This window comes from Podarcis tiliguerta (genome assembly GCF_965153285.1).
Source record: "Podarcis tiliguerta genome assembly, chromosome: 10".
In the NCBI taxonomy this organism is placed as follows: domain Eukaryota; kingdom Metazoa; phylum Chordata; class Lepidosauria; order Squamata; family Lacertidae; genus Podarcis; species Podarcis tiliguerta.
In genome coordinates, this window is record NC_139543.1 from 61,803,082 (window position 1) to 61,824,226 (window position 21,145).

Here is a 21,145-nt window from a genome sequence, read left to right on the forward strand (position 1 = left end):
TGCGGTTTGTAGCTGCAAATTGGTATTCCAGTGCTAATTGTAAATGACATATAGGAAGCTGAGTCTCTTCTTCATTTTAAAGGGTGTGTGTGCGGTATTTCTTTTCTTATGAAAATTAAGACCGCTCCTAAAGAAAAGCTGATCACCCCTCAGAGATGTAAATTAACCCGCTCCGTGGTCAGCTGAGAACTTGTTGGCATCAGCCGGGCTGGTCCAGAAAAAGAAAAAAAAGCTTAATTTGCTCTGCGAAACTACTCTGCTCCATTATCGGTTCTCCATTACTGTCAGTCAACCAACCCGGATAAAGGCACAAGAGACAGTGACGGTGACAATGACAGACAGTCACTCCTCGGTGCGCGGCGTTGGAGCGCGGCCTGGAAAAGCAGTTACCCCTCTTCCGATTGAGGCGGAGATGAAAGAATTTGACAAGCGTGGCTCATGGATTAGCTGGGAGTCAGCTCTTGCAGCCACACACGAGGCCCGGGGTGGGGAGTACGGGAAAAGGCTCCGTAGGAGTGAGTGAAGTTAGTGTGGCGGGGAGCGAGCGGAGGACATTCAAATTATGGCAGGAAAATATGTACATCGTCCCTCAAAGTTAGACTGTAGGCTGCCCTGGTTCCCAGGGATGGTTTTGTTGTGCTCTTCTTTTGCAGGCTTAATGGAACACGACAGCTAGGATATCACAGCTTCTTTCTGGTGCACAAGAAGTTTATTTTAGTTAATCGGGGAGGGGTGGGGAAGTGGCAAGTGTGTCATTTCAAAGGATGGCAGAAATCCCAGGCTGACTGGAGTCTTGTCTTCGTTTCTGCTTCATTTCCACTTTTTTGTAACTCAGGATTCGCTAGGAACCTCCGGTTCTGTAAGCGCTACCTGGGAGTGAAAACCCACTGTTCTGGTGGGGGTGCTTTTTCCTCAATGAATCTCGCAGCCAAGACAGCATGTTTTCGGAACCTTGGAATGGGAATGTGTGTTTAGGGGAAGAGGGAGGAAATGCAGGTCAGCCAAACTTTTGCCTCCTTTTATCCTACTGTGATCTGGCCCTGTCCCCTGCTATAGGGCAGGCTAGATGTGATGTTTCTTACACAATTTGCTTTGTGGTCCACCCCCCCCCCCGCCCCACTTTAATAAAATAGTGGCAAAGGAGGAAGTGGAAACTGGAACAGGGATTTGGTGTGGGAGTAGCAATGTGCAAACCTTGTCAAATTCAAGTTCTTTCAGTCTCTCATTTTCCCAATATTTTGTTCTCAACATTTTTCACATCAGTTGGCGACTTTTTAAAGAAAGAAGTACCCATGAAAATTCATCAGCATTTTAGTGCAAATTTCTCATAATATAACACTTGTGTGCAATTTTACTTAATATACACCATTTAATGTACGCACAGTTTCTTGGGAAGGGGGAAGGATTGCTAAACCACTCTAGGAATTGCAGCTCTGTGCCTCTCTGTGGCTCTAAGTACCCTTAACAAATTACAGTTCCCAGGATTGTTAAGGTAGCATAATACTGGTTTGATTGTAAGGTACAGATGGAGCCCGCCTTTCAATTCCAGCTACTAGCAAGCTTTGGGATGCCTTGTGCTTCTGTCATCTTAGCTGGGACCTGTTAATACCTCTATAGAAAAGGATTTCCCTTTTCTGCTTTCCAAAAGCCGGTGTACATTCATTTCATTGGGCCTTCCTGTAACTTTTTGATGTGCGAAACAGCTGCTTCCCATTCAGGTTTTCTTTTTTTAAAAAAAGAAATAAATCGGAACAATTCGTGTTTATGTGTGCCTTCCCCCTTTTTAGCTGTTCCCCCTAAGAAATGTGGCAGGGCTCGGCTGCACTGCGACTCCAAGTCACCAGATAAGGTTTGTGGATAAGTTGATGGTAGATCCCTTTGTTCGTCTTGAGCACTTACATTGCTCACATCGGACAACAGATTCATATGGAATGTATCAGCCAAGAGTGTTTACCCGGATGACCCTATCACATTTCCTTTCTGGCCAGCGTTCAAGTCTTTTCACTCCATTTCAGTTGCTGTCACATGCCGTGAACATTGTTATGTACAAATATGTGACTTACTTGGGCAGCCTTCCAGTTCAGCTATTCTTAATTTGCGAAGGGAGAGGCAATCTGGTACGCGAACTTCACAGCGATCGCATTATTATCGCAGAAGCTGAGTAACAGTTTTTTATAAGCTGGTGATAGGAAGTGCCTAGTGATAAGTTCCTGCATGTGAACAACACCGAAGGAGATCTTGTAGTCAGAAGAAGAAAGAGAGAGAGATGGAGCCTTGTGGTCTGCGCTTTAGATTCAGTTTCCAAGTTAGTTCTTGATACAACCAGTCACCACAAAGGTCCCTTTCAGACATTTTCTTTTCTTCATGTGTTGCAGTCAGTGCATGAGCAAGGAACGTAGGCCTCCATGTCACCTGGGGTTCTAAATCTCATGGAAGTCTTAGAGATCTACATATATAGGCTTCCCTTCTTCAGATGCTGTGCTCATTGCATGGACATCAAGAGCAGAGGGTGGTCTTCAATTAAAGGCTCATCCATACTTCCTTTGTGTTGCATTTCTAGACACAGTTCTGTGTCCAAGGGCTTTGGTTTTTTTCTTTGTCCAGGCAGTTTCCCCACAAATACCTGCTCTATACCGCTGAATGAAAGCAAAAGGCAACTCACAGAAAACCCAAAGTGTCATTTGTCCCAATTCAGTGTTAAATGGGGAGTTTGCCTGGGGAAAGAGGAAGGACAAAAAAAGTGCTTGGACATGGAGCTTTAAAGAGTAGACATGTGCCTACATAGGTAAAGGGACCGCTGACCATTAGGTCCAGTCGTGGACGACTCTGGGGTTGCGCGCTCATCTCGCTTTATTGGCCGAGGAAGCCGGCATACAGCTTCTGGGTCATGTGGCCAGCATGACTAAGCCACTTCTGGCGAACTAGAGCAGTGCACGGAAACGGCGTTTACCTTCCTGCTGGAGCGGTACCTATTTATCTACTTGCACTCTGACGTGCTTTCGAACTGCTAGGTTGGCAGGAGCAGGGACTGAGCTATGAGAGCTCATCCCGTCGCGGGGATTCGAACCGCCGATCTTCTGATTGCCAAGTCCTAGGGCAAAACACAGTGCTATTTTTTACAGAAAAAGTAGCAGAACTCACCATGAACGCCTCCCTTGTTCTCTTACAATGGCAATGGCACATACCTGAGAGGTGCCGGAACTGGGAAAAAAAGCCGTGGCAAAACATAAGTGTGGATGAGCCCTAAATCTTACTCAAGGTAGACCCATTAACTTGCCCATGTTCATTAATTTCAGTGGGTCTACTTTGAGTAAAACTATTGCCCATGGCCATCAGGACAACATCACTAAAGATGAGGATGACTGGCACGACCAAACTCTCTGCACAGACATTGATTACAATGCATGAGCAAAATGTCTGAAAGGGAATGAAGGAACCAAGTAAACATTAAGGGAAGGAGGGAATGTTCATGGAGAGATTTTCACATTTTTGTAACTCATTGTTTTTCCAAGCTTATTGTTCTCCGTACGGAAGAATATGTAGCTGGAACCAGCTGTCGGAGCACAACGAAACATTTTAAGAGACATGTATGTGGCTGATGAAAGCAGCAGCTGTTCTTGCTTTCTTCCCTGTAAAACAGGCTTCCTCAACCTCGGCCCTCCAGATGTTTTTGGCCTACAACTCCCATGACCCCTAGCTAGCAGGACTAGTGGTCAGGGATGATGAGAATTGTAGTCTTAAAATATCTGGAGGGCCGAGGTTGAGGAAGCCTGCTGCAAATTCTATTGGGTGAAAGGGTATGGCATGACATCATCACATTGAGAGTTGCTGAGCCCCTGCTCCCATTCATTGGCTCCTGATACTGGGAACTGGGAGATGTTCAAAGTGGGATTGTATGGACACCATGCATTTTTTCCTTTACTAAATTTATAGTGGGGGGATACAGAGTCGATGTCTTGCAAGACCTACTTCTGCCCTAAGAAAAGGATGCATGCGGCATGCTTGTTTGCAATTTGCCAGATAGGTTTCTTTACAAAACCATCCAAATTGGAGAAAGATCCCATTGATGCATTCAACACAGGGGGAGAGTCCAGCTCCATAAGATATCTACTCAATTACATAAACAAATCAAAGCTATGCAGTGTGGAGATTCATACTGGCAAATCAGAAGAAGACCTGCTTGTGTGTATATTTTTAATGATAGGTCTACAAATGATATAGAATGTGAATATTGGCACAATTCATAGATTCAGATTATTTAAATGCACTGAGTCTAGTTCATGCCTGGGTCTATATGGAACATCCTTTGGGAGTAGATGCTCTTACACTCAGGGTGAAGTTGAACCCATCAGATAATCCTGTTTCTATGGATTTTTGTTGTTGTTTAAAATTTATTTTATTTTACTCTTTGTCCCCAACTGCAAATGCAAAACACCCCCCTGCCTCTTCAAGTGATTTTAATAATATGGCTGTGATCCGAAGCACATGCATCTACTTAATGCTAAAAACAGCTAATATTTGTTTCCCTAAAATAATTTTTAAAATACCCATTATGCCACATTCTCGTTTTCTTTATTCATAGAACAAGAATTCATTTTTAGTGTGGCCTCGAAGCTGTAATGAACATTGTTAACATATAATAACAATGCCCCAGGGGAAAGATTTCAAAGGCAGTCTAACCTCATGGCTGAACTTCTGATGTACCACAGAGCCATCGAGCCAAGAGATGTTTCGCAATCTTTCAGAGAGTGTAGCAGAATATTACTGTTTAATATGCAGGTGAGGATTATAGAGGGTTTAAGGTGTTGGCTCAGGACTGACAACATTTCCTTAAAAACCTCAGAACCCAAGGTCAACATGCTAATGAGAATTCTAAAATTGTAACACGAGAAAGGAAGTATTGCTTCAGACAGAGCATAGTTAGACTTTATTATTCACTCCAATAGGAGGTAGTGGTGTCCACCAACTTGGATGGCTCAAATTTGTTTTGACAGATTAATAAAAGATGAGGATACCAGTGGCTACTAGCCTTGATGGTTGTGTTCTTCCTCCACCATCAGAAGCTGTGTGTCTTTGAAGGCCAACTTTTGGGAATCATAAGTAAATAGAGTGTTGTTGTTGCAATCAAGTTTTGCTTATGGGCTTCCCAAAGCCATCTGGTTGGCCGCTATGAGAACAGGATCCTGGAAATGATGGGTCATTGGCTCTTCTTATGAGTGCACATGGAAGACACTTTGTTCAACTCCAGGAAGGAAGGAAGGAAGGAAGGAAGGAAGGAAGGAAGGAAGGAAGGAAGGAAAGATCTTTGAATCCCAGTACCTAGCCCATCTCATTCAAGTTGTCAAGAGTCCAGGAGTGAACAAAGTGGACCATACCAGAGCTGCCTCTGGGAAAATCTTGTACCCTACTAAAACAAGTCAAAATCCCCCATTAAACCATTCCCAAACCCTTAGTTCTTTCCCCCAGACCTTTTGCAGCTTATGAGGATTTAAGTAAGTGTGTTGGCATTGCACTGGGCAGAACTGTTCAGCCTTACTGCACTAGAAATTCCGTAATCTCCTGGTGTGCATTAAATTTGCAAGACAAAGCATATGCTGAGGATCTCTTAAGAGTTAAACTATAACTAATCTATGCAAAGTGATCCTGTGCCTGAACTCTAAAAGTATAAAAAGTGCTTTTCTGGATCAGACCCAGGTGGATATTCTCCAGTAATGTTGGACAAATAATTCCGGAGACTAGCAAACGCTAGATTAAGAACTTCCACAGCCTCCAGATGTTGGACTGCAGCTTCCATCATTCCTGACCATGCTGGTTGAGGCTAATGGTAGTTGGAGCCCAATAGCATCTGGAGGGCAGCACATTAGTTATTCCTGCACTAGATGCTTCAACATCAATTGGGCAATGGACCACCAGTCTACTGCATATTTGCCTTACCTCAAAGGCAGCAACAGCCTACAGCAACATAGTGGGCATGAGTTATAGTTTAGATGCAGTTCCACAGCTGTGATGAGTGCTAATGTCATGCATCTGTGGACACATAACAGGGCAGGCATCATCAAGGTTAGATGTCACAGCACAATCCACACTTACTGTATTTACAGGAGCTACGCATCTCATCCAGAATGGGAGCTGCCACAGAGAAGAAGACAATCACACCTCTTCAATTAATGTGCAAACCAAGTCGCAATCTATTTTAGCAGAACATCCCTCAATGTTATGAAATAGTCGTGCTCTTTCTTTCTAATTTCCCCTCCCAGCAGTCATGTGAAACAAAACACACAAATTAAATTGGCTCCAGATCCACTTATTTAGCTCCTCCACGTTCTGCCTTCGCCATTAGGAGAGACACACAAGACATGGGGAATGTACACTTATGGGAAGATGGCAAAATACAGATTGTGTTTCACTGCACTGCTCTGCCACAGAGACTGTTGGCAGCATCCCTAGAGCATAAAATAAATCCAAATTTTGGAGCTCTCAATTATAGACCTTTGAGTAGACACGGTCCTTTGTTTGATTGCTTGAGGGTGCCATAACTTCTCATTCTCTAAAATGTTGTCAGTTAACCATCTTGATGCACAGCATGCGGTCATTCCAGTGTCCTTTTCCCTGGTCTTGAGCCAGACGTTGTCCTGCCCTGGAATGATTAAATCTGAACAGACAGATTCAATAATGTCAAAGTTCAATCTTGTCTAAAAATATTAGCATGCTGCGCCCCATCCTGCATATTGTACATTTCATTCTCTGTTACAAGGCATGGCAGGTCTGAAAGAAGAATCTCATTGACAAAGCAAGGAGGGAACAAACCCAGGCAATTCTCTCTCTGTAGTGTCACACCATGGGGCCATTGTAACCAAGGGTAGCCACAGGCCATGGAGATGGGACGGCCAACTGGCCACAAATGACAACAACAACCAATTTTTGTGAGCTCTGGGCCAGTTGCCAGATTTGTGCATGTGTACGTGAAAAGCCAGACATTGGCTTGGTTGCCAAAGTATTTGAATTAAAAGTCAGCAGAACTATCTTCATCTAATGTGCATGCTTGAGCTGTGTGGGCAATGCTTGTGCAGTTGGGCACCATGTTGTTGAGCTCAGCCTCGGCTCACCATAGTACATGCTGCTGCAGGTGAGATTGCAGGTTCCGTGTGTGCAGTTCTTCCGTAAGAGATACCCTATAGGCTGTGTGGATTAGAGGGAGGCAGAGTTGGTGGTATAAGAGACTTCAGCCAAGGACAGTCAGCTACCCTGGGGGGAAAGAGTGGAAGGCAGGCTGGAGACTGATGGTCAGGAAGTGGGTTGTAGGAGGTAGGTAGCCATGAAGCCAGAAACCTGGGGTGGTATTCAACTAAGATTTACCCAGAGCAAATCTACTGCAATTATCAGACCTAACTTAATCATAACAGTGACAGGTAACACTGTGTGGAAATAACAGGTATTCAAGGGGCACCCAATTTATTGGGCATCCAGTAGAAAGACTTCTTCATGGGCATGTCCTAAAGTTTATTTTAAAGAGGATGGCTGGAATTTCAGTGGCTTTCATTCAGCATAAACCTTATTAATGTGGTTTCTTTCTCTCCTCTTTTGACTTCTTGAAGTCATAATAAGGGTTTAAGGCAGTGGTTCTCAGGCTTTTTTTCTCTGGACCATGCTTTCAGAATAAAAAATTCCTCACACCATAAGAGTTTTTTAATTGATGAGAAATACATTGGAAAACAAAAAGAAACAGCTTCCAGCAGTGTTTGATGTGTAACTATTGTTTAATATGATCACAGGACATCATAAGAACATGAATTATTCCTAAAATATAAACGAGCCTCTTACATATGTAAAGTATGTACACAAACTCAATGAGAAGTGTGCTCTTGCTTTTGCCGGGTAATCTCATTTATGTTAGGTCTAATTTGAGGCAAACAAACTCTCATATCCTCATCAACACAAAGAAGCCTTTATCTTTTCTGATCTTTCATATTTGCCAGCGTTGAAAATCCATGTTCACAACAACATGTCATGGGGAACTGTAAAAGAATAGCCAATGTTGTTGAAGAGAGTCATGGATATTGTTTCTGGTTGTATGTCCACACTGCACTGAAATGTTTAAATGTTTCTGTGATTGTCCTTGAATCTTCCTGCCACACTTGCCATTCTTTCCTGCCACAACTAGTGTGGCATCCCTTCGAGAACCACTGGTTTAAGGAATAGGTTGCTGAGAGAGAGTTCCATTATTGCAGTGTTGTGGTAGGGATACATCCTTATAGATGTTCTAATGACTCGTTTGGTATTCTTTACTCTTTGACACCAGAGTCGTGTGTTTTCAGGACCCACCCTATTCTTGTGGCTGCAATTTGTTTTAACTGTTCTTAACACATAATTTTAAATTGTTGTAACCACCCTGGGATCTGTTGGTGAAGTGGCGGTGGCAGTTATTGGTAATGATAGGGGACAAATTTGTCCGGTTCACATTTCAATTTGCATCTACCTGATTCATACTTCTTGAACCAATATGCAAGCAGCTCTCTTTTGAAATTCGCACGTCCTTGAATTTTGTGATGCAGTTCTCTAGCCAAACAATGCAAGGGGGGGAGGAGGCATAAGTTTGGGGAAAGGGCACTCATTAATGTTCATATTAGTGAAATAGTCATTTTATTTTATAAATAATTTTTATTAAGTTTTATATTTTTATCGTAATAACATCATATCAAATCACAAAATTTCCCCCTCCCCCCAGCGACTTCCCTCAACTTCCTCTTCTGGTTTTTCACATATTAACTTCTCCTGCTTGCTTTATTATACCTTAATATAAAATTCTTTAAATTCAGTATTGTTGTGTTCTTATTTTAACATCATCTTTGTAAATTCTGTATTCGTGTTGTTAATTGTGTTTACTCAAATCCTGCTAGTGAGTCCATTTCTTTACATTGTTTCTGTAGATACAGCATAAATGGCTCCTGAAATATTCATTTTAAAACGCATTATTTTAGGGAAACTTCCTTGGTAAAATATATAATGCACAATTGGATTCAAAAACACATATATCCAGTAGAAATTGCAACAAAATGCAAACAAATTTCATGCATTTTTTAAGGAAGGCTTGATGGGGAATTGGGATAAACGGGAAAAGTGAGAAATTGAGAGAAACTGACATTGATAGTGTTGTCTACCCCTAACTTGTAGTCCAAGTTACTTCTATCTGGGGTGCTGATTGAGGCATGATACAGCTTAAGGCTTAACATTTTTGAACCCAAAATGTTGAGGCATACTGGGGTCTTAAGGCTGAGTCCCAGGACTTGTGATATGGTTCTAATTTTTAAGCTGCACAAATCTGGCCCATCCAGGTCACATGGATATATGGGTATATATGGTCTTGGCATATATGTAAGTTGTTACAAGGTATAGCTAGGTTTGTGTAGTAAGCAAATAGAATGGAATGAGTGAAATACTTGCTATGTGGATACTATCAAAATTGCCTACCTGCAGTGACTTATTTCCCCGCCCCATTTTTATATTTGGACGTTCTAGCTATGCGGATTGGGTCCATTGCAGTGTTAGCCTTCATATCTTGTGCAATTTAGCTTGCGCTGTCAAGTGAGCCTAGTGCCTTCAGAGACAAAGACACGGCTGTGTTTTGCTACTCTCAAACTCCTTGAATTAGTCAGAGGGTGAGAAGCAGACGAACAAAGTCGTGCCGTATTTCCTCACATCTTTGAAAGCTGCTGTGGAATCTGCAACCCTACCTGATCACCTTGAAGCGCTACTCCAAACTCGTCTTCAAAGCTCACTTGCTTTGTTTAGCATTCTGCAGCCTGGTGACCTCCAACCTTCATGGCTCCGCTAATGTAAACAGTCAATGATAAAAGAAGAACACCCAATAACAACAATAGCTGATCATAGCACTGGTCACGGTGTTGTCTCATGTTTGTCCTTGCTCTGTTTGTGATCATATCTGACTTGGTTACACTTTGCATCAACAATAGAAAGCATCTTCAGAAGAGGTGCATAATTTGTCCCCCTCCTTGTCCTTGAAACGATGAACCAACGAATATTGCTGAAACATACCCCATTTCTCTGTACTTTCTTTGCTAGCTTTTGTACTCCCCCTAACCCCTTATCGTTTTGACCTACTTGTACTGCAGGCGGCAGTGGCATAGCATGTGCATTTTCTACTGTGGTCACATCCATACATTTAAAACATATTTTTAAAGCACATGGGTCGGTCCCCCCACAAGAATCCTGGGAACTGTAGTTTGTTAAGAGTTGTGGCTTTGTGAGACGTAAACAAGGTTCCTTAAGTAGAGCTGGGCGATAAATAATCCAAAACCAGTTTGAAATCCATATTGTGATATCGGTTTCATAGTTCTTGACCTGGCAATATATCGTGAACCATGACGTGTGTTAGGGCTGTGCAAGATATTGTCCAAAACCAACCGGTTTCAAGTCCATATCATGATACTGGTTTCATAATTTTTGACCTGGCAATATACTTTGAATCATGGTGTGTGTGTGTGCGCGCGTGTATGCGCGCACGCGCGTTAGTTTTTCAAAAATCAGAATGTGGGGGAAACTGTGAAGCCAGCCAATGACTCAGTATATCACGATGCTAAGCTAACCAGATATCACCAATCCCTATTCCTAAGGTTCTTGGAGGGAAGCTATGTGATAGATAGATAGATAGATAGATAGATAGATAGATAGATAGATAGAGATAGACTGATGTATTCTTCACTTACTAATTCACTGTCTTGGGGCGATTTCCACAAGAGATGATTTTAAGTGGTTTGCAACGTAAGTTGAATAAATAACAAAAAAAGGCCAGGAAATTTCTCCAGTCTATAAAATACAACAACAGAAAGAGTGTCCTCTTTGGCATCAATATAAGCATTATACACACAAAAATCAGCCATGAGAAACAAGGGAAATTCCACATTGCAAAACATGGTAAACAACTAAACAAGATATCCTCTAAGCATCAGGAAATAAAATACAGTGACATATTGGGTTCAATGGCAGGTGAAATTGCCAAAGTCATTTTTCTCAGAGCTCCACCTCCTTTCCACACCCTTATTTAATAATAATAATAATAATAATAATAATAATAATAATAATAATAATGTCATGCATGTAAGCTGAATGTGCACAAGTTAAATGTGAATAAGTTGTGGGCTTACTTTGTTGCAAACGAAAACCAACTCGTGAATTAACTGTGAGATCATGCCGTTATTTGCTTTTAAATGGTGCACACTTCCCCACAACTTGTTGCCCTCCGCATGTTTCAGCCCACAACTCCCATCAACCACAGCAGCACAGCTACCCGAAACAGCTGTAAGTCACCACATTGGGGATGTTTGGAAGGATGCATTTGTCTTCTTTGACACGGGTCTCTCTGAAAGTACATCTTTCGAGTGGTTATTGTTGGTCCAGGGGGGCTTCACATACAGAAATGTGTTCTTCTTTCCCCCTCCCCACTTTCTGACTCCCCGCTTTTCCTCTTTCCATAGCAGTTGTATGCTGCCCAGCTTGCGGCGATGCAAGTATCCCCAGGTGGGAAAATACCCGGCATCCCCCAAAGCAACATTGGTGCGGCAGTATCGCCTACCAGCATCCATACCGACAAGAGCACAACCAGCCCTCCACCCAAAAGCAAGGTACTATTGCGCAGATTTATCTGCCTGGCTTTTCTTGCATATTTTGTGTCTCTTTCTGTGACTCTTTCAGCATGATGTATATACAATTGTGGCTTAGACCTTTCTGAAATTTATAACGGGTTATTGTAAGCAGTCTGAGCATGGGATGGGACATTTCTGTGGTGCTTATTGGTATAACAGCAACTATTATGTGTTTCAAAAAGGAATAGTTAAAGGACCCCTGGACGGTTAAGTCCAGTCAAAGGCAACTATGGGGTGTGGCGCTCATCTCGCTTTCAGGCCAAAGGAGCCGGTGTTTGTCCACAGACAGCTTTCTGGGTGATGTGGCCAGCATGACTAAATCACTTCTGGCCCAACAGAACACCGTGACAGAAACCAGAGTGCACGGAAACACCGTTTACCTTCCTGCCACAGCAGTACCTATTTATCTACTTGCACTGGCCTGCTTTCAAATTGCTAGGTTGGCAGGAGCTGGGACAGAGCAACAGGAGTTCACTCCATTGCAGGGATTCGAATCATCGACCTTTCGATTGGCAAGCCCAAGAGGCTCAGTGGTTTAGACCACAGCGCCACCCACGCACCTAATCCTATTGGTGTTGGGGGGGGGGGAATTACTGACTGCATGGAGATTGCATGGAAATCGTGCTGAGTTTGAAGACCTCCAACAATGGAAGAGCTCATCGGAGTAATAGATTTTATTGTCACACTGTTCTTACCAACAAGAACCTGGGCTGCATACATTTAAAGCACAGAATCCAACAAAAAATTCAGTTCCCTGTTTAACCACCCCAAAAAACCCAGAACTACAGGATTCTTTGGTAAGCAGGGGTGGGGATGCATGTTTAAAATGTGGTGTTTATCCAGCTCTAATATTACAAGAAACTTCTCTTAACATCCCAATAAAATCTGTCCTCCTGTAACTTCAGCCAATTCATTCTAGTCCTGCCTTCTGGAGTTGCAGAGAAGAGGTCTTCATTGTCTTTTTTGTGACAGCCATTGAGATATTTGAAGAGCGCTATCATTGTCTCTTCTCCAGCTAAACATAGCAAGTTCTTTCCACCTATCCACAAGCTGTTTGAAAACATCTGGGGCCTGTAACTGAAGCATGCAATTGATAATATCAAAATTATGGTGCATCTAACAGATTCAGCTGCAGTTCAGAAGCGTAGCGGGTTTTCTTTCAGCAGTGCATTGCTTAAGGATGGGGAAACGATTTCATGGGCATTGTACACCTTATCAAATGCCACCTGTTAGAATTTCAGATTGGGGAGTGGGGCGAGCATGCTTTCTTACACACATCTCTGCAGCTTTCAGAAATTGTCAGAATCTTTGGGCGCTTCCAGACTGTTGCTGTTTTGGGGTGGGATTCAGTCACAGACCAGCAAATTTGGTTTGAGCAATCACCACAGTTGATTGGGAGATCTTGCACAACTAGATCACTGTCTCCAAATGCTGGAATTTTTGTGATGAGGAAAATGTATCGCGAATTCCTTGCGACGCTTTTAGCAAAAACGCTCAGAGTCCCAGGTTTTTCCAGTGCAGTCTTTTTAATGTGAGCTATATACAGGTATTTACAAAAACAGTCCATATAGAGTACCTGCTCCTTAAGGCAAACGAATACTCTCCACCACAGCATCACCACACCACACCACAGCACAACCACCACAGTTACTGTTGAACAGGCTTTCCTTTTTAAAACAGGTGATAGCCAATCACATTAATCACACTCCTGCTGAGTCACTCTGACCCAGCAATTCACAGAGTATTGCATCAGCCTGTTGAAGCCTGCAGACTTACTCAGTATCCTGCGAATCCCAACAAAATGATGGGAAATGCACTGGAAAATGTGGAATAACGCTTGCTTTCATGCAATGCCATCTATTCGCCCTGCAAACAAATCAGAATGAATGTCAGCACCAGTCCAAACCTCAGCACCTCTCATTTTAGGAAGGAACCATTGCCTTCTTGCCTTTTGCTGTACCTGTGCTCAAGAGTACATGCCATTCAAAGTACTGAGACTGGCTTTCAAGCCAAATGTGCTTAGGGGGTGAAGCATGAAACACTCTTGGTTCAGTGATGAGAAAATGTTTGCTGAAAGATATGATCTTCCCTTTGCTCACTGTCCTCCAGTCTGCTGACCACATTTCTTTAATCACGTCACAGTGGATTCCTTGAACTGACAGTAGTGTCTCAGTGCCTTTAACCAAGCACTAAAAAGGCCCAGATTAAAAATAGCCAGGGAAATTAATACTACCATTGAATTTACTTATTTATATATAAAATAGTTCTATACTCAAAGTGTTGGTGCTGACCTTTAAAGCCCTAAACGGCCTCAGTCCTGTATATCTGAAGGAGCGTCTCCACCCCTATCATTCAGCCTGAGATCCAGCTCTGAGGGCCTTCTGGTGGTTCCCTCATTGCGAGAAGTGAGGTTACTGGGCCTTCTCAGTAGTGGCACCCACCCTGTGGAACACCCTCCCTTCAGATGTGAAGGAAATAAGCAGCTATCCTATCTTCAAAAGACATCTGAAGGCAGCCCTCTTCAGAGAAGTTTTTAATATTTAATGCTGTACTGTTTTTAACATTTGTTTGGGAGCCGCCCAGAGTGGCTGGGGAAACTCAGCCAGATGGGCAGGGTATAAATAAATTATTATTATTATTATTATTATTATTATTATTATTATTATTATTATTATTATTTTACCGCTCTATCGGAAAAAGAAACATATCAGAGCAGTTTGCAGCAACAATACATAAAACACCCAATAAAAACCATATATAAAAAGTTCAAAGCAGCCATCAATTAACCATTGTGGGAAGATGTGTTAGCAATTGCCTACGTAGCTCTGGCGGAATAGAAAAGTTTTGAGCAGGAATTTAAAAGTTGGCACAGAAGGTGCCTGCTGAATCTCTGTTGGCAGAGTATTTCACAAGATTGGGCCAATGGCACTAAACGATCAGTTCCCCATTGCTGTCCAACGAGCCTTGCCAACCCGGGGAATGACCAGTGATGTTCCTGGTCTCAATGATCGAGCTGGAAGATAAGGGTTCAGATGACCCCTGAGGTACACTGGGCCTAAGTTGTTCAAGTACAAATTAATACAATAACTTTGAACCTGGCTTAGTAGTAGATGGGCAGCCAAAACAGCTGTTCTAACAATGGAGACAGCTGTTCTTGACTGGGTGCCCCCACCAGCAGCCATAGAGCGCATAACAGCAATCCAGTCTTGCGGTTACCAACATGTAGTGTGCAGTGGTCAAGCTATCCCTGTGCAAGAACGACTGTAGCTAGCAAACCAGGTGAAGCTGCTAAAAGGCACTCCTATCCACAGAGGACACTTCAGCCTCTAGTGACATAGATGAATGTAGGAGTACCTCCAAGCTACGCACTTGCTGCTTCAGAGGGAGTGCAACTCCATCCCGAACAGGTAACTTGCCAATTTCCCAAACCCGGGAACCACCCACTCAAGGAGCCTCTTTCTACCCAGGATTTATTTGCCTCCATCCCATTCACCATTCAGACACTGATCCAGAGCTTTCACAGCTTCTCCTGATTCAGATGTCATGGCAAAGTCGAGCTGTGTATCATCAGCTATCCTGACTTGGGCTGATGGAAGTTGTACTCCAAATCTGTCAGATGCTGGTGTGGTTGCTCGAGAGTAAACAGGCAAGACCTGTCTTTTCCAGGCTTTATTCTTGGTGCAAACTATTTACAGTGAAGAGCGTTGTAAGTTCATGTCTGGCTCAATCACTAGCAGAATCTGGGAGTGGTCGGTTTTTGTACCTACCCCAGCATAAAAGTCGTGTCACCCCCAGCCTTTTCCTTCCCTCCCTGCGCCGAAGCCTACTGCGCAGCATGGGCACTGGCAGGGGCGTACTTCCCGCCTCTCCGGTTTGCTCATGCTCGGTGTTGAGGCTCTCCCTAGCATCCGCTGGTCCCTGCACCTCTCCTCCACTGGAGGTGGGACTTTCCTCCTCGCTGGAAGAGGAACTGCTTCTCAAGATTTTTGGAGGCTCCCTATAACACAACTGCCTTTCCATCTCTCGCCTCTGAGCTGATGGCAGTTCCCTGACAAAAACCTTGAAAGGGCACAGAGTTGGCGAAGACTGTGTTAGGTTGCATGGCGTCTGCCCTCAGTGGAGGTGGGACTCTTGGGGTTTATTAGGGAGCATGGGGCTGTGCCCTGCCAACCTCAGCCATAGCCCGCCCTCCCCTTCTTACTTACAACCAGCACCGAGTACCACCTTCTTCTTCTGCCTCAGTGTTGCCCTTGTAGAACTCTGCAGGGTGGAGTACAGGGGGCAAAACCAGAATAAGTTGACTCTGTCTGTACTTGGCTATGGCTTCGCCTGTTGTTGTCCTCTCTGCCTCTGTCATCCTGTCCCCCCCATCTCAACTGGCATCAGCCACCACTGCAGTGACTCAGAAGGATGCCTGTTAAAAAGAAAAATCTAGTGGCAGCTACCAGAATTCTGTTATGCTATTCTTTCCTTCCCAGTTTTCTTTTTTCTTTTAAAAAATACTTTTTCTAGGTGTTTCTGTGCCTTTGGCTTGCACTTCTTTCAAAGGACACAAACAGAATTTATCCGCAAATTGAAAGGGGGTGGGGGAATGGTCCCCAGAGGAATATATATATATATATATATATATATATATATATATATATGAGAAGGGGCCCTCCAAAAGGCTGTAAAATTGTGCAGCATGATCCTTCTGAAGCCTGCTGTTTTCAATCTGCTGTGTGCCAGTTGGAGGCTCAGAGAGAGAGAGGAGGGGGGGTGAAAGGAAAGGATAATGCTGAGACATGATAGAGTGGCTGTGACCTCCAAGCTCAAGCTGGAAATCCAAGACATTGATTTCACTTAGCATTCCTGCTGAGAAATCCGGCAGAGTTCAGTTGTAATAAAAGAACAAGATTCTGTTCTAATGGTAATGGCGTATGACAGACATATCACTTTGTCTGTCCTCCACAACACAGAGAGATGGAAAGGGGGGAGAGAGACAGAGGGAGAGAGGAGAGAGGGTTGAATTGGAGAAAGGTCACCTGATCTGCCTGTGGAGTTTGGGTGAGTGCAGTTCTGAGCTCGGAACTGAAACATGGCAGCACAATTATTTATAATGCAAAGTGATCTGAAAGGAGTGTTTTCTGGTGGCAGTTATCAGACGCCCAGAAGAAAGAGGTAGTGGGAGCAGGGGCAGGGGCAAAAGAAGCTCCCTTCTACCAATCCAGGCCTTTGGGGTCCATTTAGCTCAGTAGGGTCTACACTGACCACCAGCAGCAGCAGTAGCTCTCCAGAGGTCTCAGGCAGGGGTCTCCCACAGTCCTACTTGGATATGCCAGAGGTTGAACCTGAGACATTTTTGCATGCAACCGTTCTTCATGCCTGCAGATGGAAGGCCAGTCAAATCAATTCACTGGAATGGTTGTCAGTACATGCATAAGACGTTGTGTGGGTAAATAACGTAAAGGAGGGAGTTATCCGTACCAGGAAAATATTACCCTCGTACCTACTGGACCGCCTCTCCAGGTATGTCCCTTGGTCTTCACACAAAAGCATCTTGGAGGTCCCGGGCCACAGAGAGGTTAGGCTGGCCTCAACCAGAGCCAGGGCTTTTTCGGCTGTGGCTCCGATCTGGTGGAACGCTCTGTCACAAGAGACTAGGGCCCTGTGGGACTTGACATCTTTCTGCAGGGCCTACAAGACAGAGCTGTTCCACCAGGCCTTTGGCCAAGGCACAGTCTGACCCCCTCGTTCGGTAATACTCATAGAACTCTAGCCCAATGGTTGCCATTAATTTGATTCAGAATTGATTTTAGAGCGAACTGATTTTAGAATTTCAATTAATGGATTGTGGTTTTGTGTAAACTGTGTTACTTTTACTGTTGTTAGCCGCTCTGAGCCCGGCTTCGGCTGGGGAAGGTCGGGATATAAATAAAAAATTATTATTATTATTATTATTATTATTATTATTATTATTATTATTATTATTATTATTATCATCATTACCAGCCACTCAGCTCTAGTTCCCACCGAGGTGGGAAGTCTGCGTTTTGGCTTTACCTCCACAGACTGTGGGTGGTGGGGGGTCGTTTGGTTGACTCCTCTTCCATACGGAAGAATTTCCTGCAGATAGAAAACTAATGCGTCAGTGACCTCAGGACTATGAGGTGGAAGAGCTAGATTTGGGCATAGCCACTTACACCTTTACAGTGACAAGGCCAGAATTATAGAATATTGGAGTTGGAAGGGGTCCTGAGGGTCATCTAATCCATGCAACGCAGGAATCTCAGCTGAAGCATCCATGACAGGTGACCATCCAGCATCTGCTTAAAAACCTCTGAGGAAGGAGAGTAAGATGGACCCTGTTGGATTGGACCAAAGGTCCAGCACTATTCCAGCATCCCATCCCTGCAGTGACCAACCAGATGTCTATGGGAAGTCCACCAATAGGACACATGTTGAATTCCATGCTTCTGCTCATGTTGTTCAGCAACTAGGGTTCAGAGTCATAGTGCCACTGAAACTGGAAGTAAAATAGGCATGGTGAATTTGTCTAATCCCCTTTTAAAGTCATCCAATTTGGTGGCCATTAACATGTTCCATAGTTGCAAATTGCACAGCTTGACTACGTGCAATGTCAAGAAGTTCTTCCTGAATCTCCCAACATTCAGCATCATTGGATAACCCCTGAAAGTGGGAGAAAAGCTACTCCCTATAAGCCTTCTCTATATCGTGCATAATCCTATATACCTCTATCATGTCCCTCCAATTGATTTAACCTTTCCTAGTATATAAGTTCCTCCAACTCTTTGGTCATTTTGGTTACCCTAAATGGGGTCCTAGAGGAGACATGGGGATTTTGATACAATAAACATAGCTGTCAACGTTTCCCTTTTTTTTTAAAGGGAAATTCCCTTATTCCAAATAGGCTTCCTCACAAGAAAAGGGAAAAGTTGACAGCTATGACAATAAATTGTGTTGCCCGATAGTATGAAAAATGCAATACAATAAAAACAAATTAAAATGGATCTTACCATTTTAACATAACAAATCTCTCCCTCTCTCTCTCTCTCTCTCTCTCACACACACACACACACACACACACACTTTGAATGTAGATGTGCAAAGGGATTCCCTTCTCTGCAAACCCAGGGAAGATAATAACATGTGTGAAACGTAATGTGATTGATATAGGATTTTACAGAATTACAGTGCACTTCAGGTCACTGATCTGTTTCAGCTGTTCTCCTGCAAAGACCAATCTGGAATTTTAAAGTTCTTTCTTCTCCCTGTCGTAAATTTGTTGGAGAATCTTTGTGTTCCTTTGTGACGGAGGAAATTTCATTAAAATCGCAGTAAGCCAAATTTTTCCACCCAGGAACTGTTCAAGGTTCCTTCCCATCCCCTCCCCCTTCAAATGACCTTCAAGAAGCTGTTGTTTTGCTGAAAACCCATCTGCAGGCCCTTATTTGTGCTGGCACAATGTGTGGGGAGAGGCAGGAATTGTTCAAGTTTTCTTGGAGAGGGTAGTAGCTTCACCTGAAGCTACGACAAGGGTTGGGTTCTTGGAGGAGAGAGAGAGAGGTGTTTTTATTCCGTAGAGGATAACTTCAAGAGTTATCGCTCCACTGCTTTTCGGCAAGGATTGTTCAAAGTCAGCCTCAGCAGCAGATGGAGCAACTGTTGGCCCTAAAAGTGCTGAGAATGATTGGTGGGAAGCTGCCAAGGATCATCCTTTAAATCTACGTAAGACTTGAGCACATCCCTGGAACCTCTTAAGACCTTGGCAGCCACCATCTTGGCAAACTGTTTATCAGTGGTCCTCACCAGTTGTTTGATGTTGGACTGAGCAGAATTGCTTGGCACCTTCTGTGCTTCCACTACTTATTTCCCTGCAGATATGAACCTCAGCATTCAACTCTACTTGCCCTCATTTTTATTTTATTTAAGAAATCTCTAGCTTGCTCTTCATTAATCGCACCGTGGGGTGCAATTAGGGACGAGTTAAATCAGTCTGGTTTTTCTTAGTTTCTCACCTTTTTCAGTCTTAAGTACAGATGCCACATTTCCACATCTCCACATCTCTTTGGAATTCTTTTTATAAAAGTCCTCATGAAAATTAGGCGATGTCTTAGTGCGAATTGCTCCTGATGCGCACATTTTTTAATGTAACTGTGCCTTTTTTTTCTTTTTTTGCAAAACAAATTTCCCACACTATAATGCATTTCCATTTGATATTTTTCATTAGTATATGCTTTTTAGCCCAGTATATGCAAATTTGTTCATATTATGTGGCTGGGGAACCACGTTGCAAAATTCAGGGAAATGCAAATTTCAAAAGACAAGTGTGTTTCAGTTCACTTATTGTTTCAGAAAGTGCAAATTATGTAGGCTTACCCATGCAGGGGCCCATGCCCATCTCCACCAAAAACCAGTTTAACCAGAAGCCTGGATGAATAAGGGGATTTTTTATTGTAAAACCCATCGGGGTCAGGGTCAGTTGAACTAGACAGAGGACAGCATTCCATAATCTAGGCACCAGTATCAAGAAGGCCCTTTTATGTATTACTGCATAGCAGATAGTCTTCTTGACTCACAGTATACCAGAGTGAATGTGGATGTCAAGACCTTCAAGGCCTATGAACTCACATCATTGGTGGTGGGCATCTCCATTCAGCTTCAGCACAAACTTTTCTGGGGACAGGGTTCCATCAATAGCTTGCTACCACTGAAAAGGCCCTCCAGGCCTCTTTCTCCATCATCACCTGTCTAATATCAGGCAACAGGGGCTCCCAACAGAGGGCCTTCAAAGGCAGGTCTTCAATATCACTCTTATTTCCTACGAGATAAAGCAGTTCTTCAAGCACACTCACCCCAATCCTAAACAACATTGTGAATTGTGCCTGAAAAACCACACACACTGATAACGAGGCAGAAAATGCAGGCCTTGTGTTTACAGTCTAAATTGTTTACTTTGCAGCAATGATAGATGTGTCCGTAGGATGGGGGAGTGGTTGTTTTTTTTTTAATAGCTGTGTGCACTACCTCCCATTGACATCAATAAACTTGGGGCCATGCCTAGTTGCACAGAGTACAGGAACAAGGCCGCTTTCTTGTTTCCCTGTATTGTGTGAAATTATCCTTCTGTATATTTTAACCTTACATAAATGCAGGTGGCATTTATCCACCTGTTGTACATCACAATCAAGCTTTTTATGGCTCCTTCTCTCAATATGGCTCTGGTCTCCTGTGAGTTTCCACAGCTCCTTAGGATGTTCACTAAACATCTCTTGCTGCTCAACAAGGCACTGAGCATTGTCTGAAGCCATTGAAAAATCCAGGGCCAGTTCATTGTGAAATGTAGCAAGAGCCACCAATTCCCGTCGGCTTTCCTTTTAACCTCATTACGACCCCAGACTTTTGCCCAAGTCACAGTTGCATCCCCATCAAATGTCTACAGCACACAGATTGTTCAGATCAATTTTTGCTGCTGCTGTTCTTTT

At 43.4% G+C, this 21,145-nt stretch overlaps 1 protein-coding gene across 19 annotated transcripts in view; it reads left to right on the plus strand.

Annotated features, from left to right (window-relative positions):
- Positions 1-21,145, plus strand: part of SOX5 (SRY-box transcription factor 5) — a 1,214,093-nt gene that overhangs the window by 660,518 nt on the left and 532,430 nt on the right. For all 19 annotated transcript variants that reach the window (XR_014502612.1, XM_083402002.1, XM_083402006.1 and 16 more), the window contains one exon: positions 11,493-11,639. Coding sequence is in view for 18 of the 19 variants with exons in the window: in XM_083402002.1 (XP_083258128.1) it covers positions 11,493-11,639 (147 nt within the window). In the remaining variant the exon portion in view is untranslated. The remainder of the gene's footprint in view (positions 1-11,492; positions 11,640-21,145) is intronic.